The sequence below is a fragment of the Halyomorpha halys genome, unplaced genomic scaffold (genome assembly GCF_000696795.3).
Source record: "Halyomorpha halys isolate HHAL.00 unplaced genomic scaffold, Hhal_1.1 Scaffold1967.1, whole genome shotgun sequence".
Taxonomy (NCBI): Eukaryota; Metazoa; Arthropoda; class Insecta; order Hemiptera; family Pentatomidae; genus Halyomorpha; species Halyomorpha halys.
This window is the reverse complement of record NW_027112357.1, coordinates 74,924-81,565: the sequence shown is the minus strand read 5'-3', so window position 1 is coordinate 81,565 and position 6,642 is coordinate 74,924. Positions and strand designations below refer to the sequence as shown.

Below are 6,642 nucleotides of genomic sequence, written 5' to 3'. Positions count from 1 at the left end.
TATACAATTTTTAATATCGTAGGTAAACGTAAGATACAAAACAGTTGACAAAGGTTACTGCCGAAATGTTTGTTTGTTTTGAAAGGGCTTTTAACAGCCTGGTCATCAACGCCCGTTGGTTGTTGGTTTTGGTAAGGCCTAGTTGTTCCATCGTCATAGCTTTGGTATGGTGTACTGATGCGTACCTGTAAACATTTGTTGGTATCCCTAACTGGTTTAGAATTAATTTGTAGTGATTACATTCTTCAAAAATGTGTTTGACGGTCAGATTACTATGACATTTCCAACGTTTTTAAGGGGCCTCTTCTGTTATGAGGTGGATGTGTGTCATTCGGGTATGTCCTATTCTGTTCGGGTGATCGCTACTTCTTCGCGGCGTCTGCTTCGGGTTGATGTAATCCAGGACACCACATCTTTCTTTATAGATTTCAACTTACTGGGCGGACTTTCATCCCACATTACCTGCCATCTTTGATTTATATTGAGCAAGTCCCTGTGCAGTTAAGATTGCTGCGGTTCTACCTGGGAGGACTAGCGCTTCTCTAGCAGCTTTGTAGGCCATCTCGTTTCCTGTTATACCAACATGTCCGGGAGCCCAGATGAAGTAGACTGGTACTGCCGAAATGTGAAATACATGACAAATTGTAAGATTAATTATTTTTCAAAATTGAATATTTTTTATATTCTTTCCTTTGAATAATAAATAAACCGTAAGCTGACAGTTTTTAATAATGTGTGTCGTTGGTTTTTCTTTTTATTCTCTAAATTTACGGAAAATTTTAAGCATTTTTTTTTTAAATATAGGTAATGCAAAATATTTCAAAATTATTTATTTGAACTTGCGGAAACGTTTGTAACACTTTTATTATTAAGGAATTAACAAGGGGAATTGAATATTGTTTCATGATATTTCTTATTTAAACGGAATGATCTTTTATTTAAGTAGTCAGTGATAATAACGATTTCAATCAGATGTTTAAAGATTAAATAGGATGATATAAAAATTAATATTCTTTGTTATAACTTCGAAGTAAAATAGTAGACTTGAAATGTTTGCAGAAGTAAAAAGCTTTGGTTATGGTTTTCGCTTCACTTAACGTATTTCTACTTAACCTAGAAAACATGCAATTTTTTTCTAAATATCGAAATAACATTAATACAAATTCGTCTCAAAATTGAGGCCCCTTCACAGTGCATGTGGAGCAGGAGAAATATTTTTAAAACCACTAAAGGTTGTTTTTTTAAACTGAAACTTTTTAGGGAAAAAAAACACAAATGAGGCCGTCTTGGGCCAGTCTCAAGACGGCCTCATTTGTGTTTTTTACAAATACAGAAGTAAAATTTCTGAAAATGAAAAATATATTAATAATGATATTTATTTTAAAATAACATTTTTATTTAATTCAAATAAAAATCAATCAATTGTTTTGATTATGTTTACCTTATTTTTTTTTTTTAATTATACTAAACCTAGCCATATGAAATTGTTTAGGAAGTGAACATTTCTAACCAAAAAAAAAAAAAAAAAAATGGCTACCCCTTACGTATTTACTGTAACAACAATAACAGTTTTGAGTATTTATAATTAATTAATAATTATTCACCCTAACAATGTTGTTTTTGGTGCTATCTTTTTGTCTTTTTGCCTCTCTAACTGGCTGTACCATCAAGATACAAGTTGAAATTATTGCCCATTACAAAGAGGTTGAAATACTGAACATTTCCCTCACCAGTAGTAAGAAACTCCGATTTTTAGATTTTAAGATATTTTTATTTAAATATTCAAAAACTTTATTATTCAATCATCTAATGCACTTTTGGCGTCAAGATACAATTTTGAATTATGGCTCATTACAAAGAGAGGTTATAAGCGTTCCCTCTTATAGCTTAAGGCTCAAAATAATAGCTCCATAATAATAATATTATGGATAAAATAAAAATATAACAGCCATTTCCTTAGTCAATGCCAGGACATGTTTTGTATATTAAACTATGAGGATCTCACTCAATCGGCTCGATACTTCTGACTTTTTATATTTATACTATTTGGATTAGTACTGGAATGTGTTAATGTTATTTTTTTTCACTTTGTAAAAAGCATATATTTTTTACCACCATTAGAACAAGAGTTTTAACATATTTTTATTTATTTTAAATTTCACGGTTTTTATCCCGGTGCTCTGAGGCGCGATGACCTTTAATATTGTCACGTGTCCAATATTTTAAGGTCAAGATTCAACTAAAATGTTTCGAAACCTCACAGAAAAAATATAGGATTCTCTTCCTGTTAGAAGTTTATAAGATAAAGGCTTGAATAAAGAACATTGTAAATGTGAATTGATATTTAATTTTTTTTTATATGTATATCCTCATTTTATTGAATTTGATCCAAAATACATTTCCTTAAATAACCTTTCAATAAGAAAGTTCCTTGTTTATTTTTTATTTTATATTACATTTTTAAGCCATAATATAATCGTCATTTCATTCCATTTTTTTCGCCATAATTTTAAGGATGAGTGATTTTAATTTAAATGAAAATTCTCTTATCACTATATTTATAAAAATACATGAGGAATTCAAACAACTTTCGAATTCAAGTATTAGAAAATGGGATCCAGTATGAGACCTCGAAATTACATGTTATCTTCTTTCTTCGCTTTCTTCTTCATCGGGTTCCGGGTACTCTTCTACATCCCCTTCAGGAGGAATACCCGTGGTCGTTGTGGTTGTTTTTGTCTCTTTAGCAGTGTGTACAACTGGCTGCATTGGGGCTACCTTCGGCCCCTGGGCAGGCTGAGTGCGAGGATATTGTTCCGCCTGAGCTCGAGGATATTGTTGTGGATATTGAGGATGTTGCGGTGCTGGAGCCGGGTATTGGATGAAGTTCGGGTACGCTGGATGTTGTGTCCTGTCTTGGTAAGCCGGATGGTTGTAGTCTTGTTGTGCTGTCCTATCGCGGTGCACGGGGTATGGAGGCTGGCCATGAACAGGTACTTCATTATCTTGGAATTGCAGATCTCCTCCAGTGTCCTTGTATTGTGCCAGCCCTGGCGGCCTAAGGAAGGGTCGTAGCTGGAACCAGAGCGGCAACTCGATCGTGAACCCCTCGGAGAAGACCATAGCTTGGATGGAAGGCACCATGGCCAAGTATAAGAAGGCAGCGAATGGCAGCATGTTGACAGGCCCCTTCTGAAAAATATATTTATTTTTTACTTTGCTATGTTTTAATATAAAAGTTGAATGTAGGCTGATATCTTAAGCCCAGTGAGCTTAATTGGCATAAAAAAAATACCTGCAGAGGACTAGTCTGACAATAAGTGGAAACTGATTTTTTTGCAATAATTTGATGTGAGGTGTAAATTTATATTTAAGTCATACTAAATTTTCAGTAATAATGTTGTTTGTTAAATTTTTTTTAAATTAATGTATAATAAAAACTGTTCTTTATTAGATTGTCCTTGAGGATAGCCGAATGGGCCGAAACGTTGGACTTAAAAGAAATAATAAATTGTGTTTTGAGGCTTGACGTGGGTACTAATCAATTTATAAAACAAGACGATAACAATAATGATTAAATGGAAGTACAGATTAACAAGAAACATAAGAAGATAATAGATAATATTGATACTTAAGTAGTATTGAATGCTACCACTGCAACTAGTATTCAATACTACTTAGGTACCAGTATTATTTGTTGTCTTATTATGTTTCTTGTTATTGTTATGTGCATCCATTAAATCATTATTGTTATTATCTTGTCTTTCTTTCCAGCCCTGAAATTCTAACATAAACGTTGGCTTTAATAAATAAGGGTTACCAGTTTACTTTATCGTGTTCTTCACTGATCGCACCCCAACCATCTTCTCCTGATTTATATATGTTCAAGGTCAACTATTATAATCACTAAGATAATGGAAATTTATTATTTCATCCATTGAGGTTCGTTGTATTATTTGCTTCAATTATTAGTCCAATCATAGTAATACATTTGACAATTTTAGTTTTTTTTTTATTGTTCTTCACTTTGGCAATAATAATACAAGTAATGCTAGAATAAATGATGCCAAACAAATGCATATTCAAAGCCATCCATACTATCATATTAAAATAACTACATAAAGTACTGTTTACAATTAAAATACTTAATTTATTTATCAGTTAATTTTTTTTCGGAAGAACAATTTAATTTTAAACAGCTAAGAGATATTAAGAAAATTCTTTAATCTAAAAAAAAAAATGTCAGATTATTGATAACAAAAACATTTTTTTTTTATTTATTAATATTTACAACTGTATAAAAAATACAACAAATAAATTTGATCATAATGACATAATGATAATGATATTATACAGCATGTAGAGAAACTACCCAGTAGTAGAACTGTAGAAACATTTTACAATATAAGGTCACGAGGCCATCTTCTTTTCAGGCACCTCGGAGAGTTCCCAGATATGGAAGAGGAAGCAAGATTAGAAACTAGTGGATAAAAAAAACTAATGGCATTTTATGCCTTTTAGTTTTAGGGATAGCTTTTTACTTTTACTTAAGTAAGAACTACTACTAAGGAAAATTTCGTATTCGAGTTTTCACCTGAAATACATGTTTTGCCAAAAGGTGTGTTTGTATCTGTGAACAGCCTTGCTCAAAAACGAAAAGTCGTACGAAACAGAAATAAATAATTCAAAGCGTGTTTATTCCTGGAATACGTTTTCGATAAAATTAAATAACCGTAAGTAGTCCATGTTAAAGTTTAGGTATGCCAGTCGGTTATCGGGCTCGAGTTTGGCATTTTATTTTAGATAAATATAATATATTGTAATGAAGTATGATTATTGATTAATTCTTGGATGGTCACACCCACCCTCCTCAACCTCCATTGGATTGGGGATGGATAAACCTCGTGGTACAGCGTGGGTAGCTAACTTATCACCTTCTTGTATCACTGTATAAGACCTATCATAGGTTACAGTGGTACAGGTTATATATATATATATAACAACTTAATTGCTCATTTATTCACTGAGCTGTATTGGAGAAAATCGAAAATCTATAAGTCAATTCGATAAAGTTACAATTCTAGTAAGTCTATTTTAGCGAAATATTTAATGTCATATAACCACCAAGAATATTTAATCTCAGTTTCGTACGACTTTCTGTTTTTGAGCAAGGCTGTTTAAAAACACACACCATTTTGCGAGACAAGGTTATTTGGACTTAGGGGTCCTCAAATCATGTTTTTTTTTCCAACGAAAACTCGAATTCGAAATTTTGTAAGCAATACCTTCTCTTACTATATGTTCCATACGTGGGAGTAAAAAAAGCGTTTGATATGTGTTTATGTATATTTTTATATGTCTCTTGTTAAAACTGGAATTAAATTAAATTTCTCTTTCGTTGTTGAAAGTTAATATAAACTCAGAGATATTACTTTTTTGAAAAATTACTATTTCAAAAAACAATGTTATGAACTAACATCATTTTTTTTTTGGAAAGATGGCCAGTTTTTAATTATATAAATTTTATTAAATACCATACTTGGATAAATTAGAAAAATGATACTATGTACGAAACCAGAACACTTACCTCTGCCATGACGGTCTCGAAGATTTTGGTTGTAGAGCGCGGGAGTGCGAACCCTTTTATCCCGAGGGGAAACTATTAGCCCACGACCACGTCTGCAACGGTTCAGAAAAAGCCGTTTTGTCACGAACTTATCGTTTACGCCTTCCGGGATATTTACTCCAATTGCAACTCTTAATTATCCTTCTGACGGTTTAATTTAGTAAAAATTGTGTTTGCTCCTTTGCGAGCTGGAATTTAAGTGGTGTGTACGTACACATCTTTTTTTTTTTTTAAGTAATTTATTTATTGTTATTTACAACTGTATAAACTTATATACAACTAGAAAATTTGCTATTGGCTATAAAATAGCAGATACAAACATGTGGAGAATCTGCCCATTGCTGAATTACTCCAACTTCGTTACTAGAGAAGAAGATCTTGGGACCATCTTTTTTTCAGACACCTACGGGGATTATCAGGTACTGAAAGTGAAGCAAGGTTAGAAGTGGGTTTGGGTGCTTGGGAAGTTTATCATGGAAGGATTAGTTTCTGGTTCTGGCCAAATCGGCAACATATGGAACATTGAGGTGCTGATGGATGACTTGATTTGTGATTTTTATGAGAGAATTTTACGAAAGATTTTGGACTGTGAGGATTGGATACGAGAGGAATTCGATGCTTTAGTGGAGTCCCAAAGCCCAAATCCGGAGGAACCAAATAGGCCTTATTATAGTCAAGTAGTATTTTGTAACGGATTGGCAATTTAGACCGTTTGCGCAGATCTTATATTACGTTCAATAGTTACTATAAATCTACTTTACTTTTATGTTAAATGTGTCAATATGTTAAAGAAATTTCGATTCTAAAATAGCTATTGTGGCTTAAGTCTAATCAACCCCAAGTATATTAGACGGTAGGTAGAGATCGATTATTTCTAAAAATATATTAAGAATGGTGGAGGTATGATTAATTTTTTTTTTCCATGAATTGTCATAACTCTCTAAATCTCGAGTGAAACAGCAATTCAACGATTCCTCTTTTAAGGTGTGATTACTCGTTACTTATACCATATAAAA

The 6,642-nt window shown here is 32.5% G+C and overlaps 1 protein-coding gene across 1 annotated transcript; it reads right to left on the bottom strand.

The window, feature by feature from the left end:
- Nucleotides 1-2,535: 2,535 nt before the first annotated feature.
- LOC106690914 (uncharacterized) lies at nucleotides 2,536-5,668 on the bottom strand. Its single transcript, XM_014436511.2, has 2 exons — nucleotides 5,588-5,668; nucleotides 2,536-3,192 (listed from the first exon to the last, which is right to left on the bottom strand). The coding sequence occupies exons 1-2, from the start codon at nucleotides 5,594-5,596 to the stop codon at nucleotides 2,644-2,646; spliced, it is 558 nt and encodes a 185-aa protein (XP_014291997.1). The 5' UTR covers nucleotides 5,597-5,668; the 3' UTR covers nucleotides 2,536-2,643.
- Nucleotides 5,669-6,642: the final 974 nt, after the last annotated feature.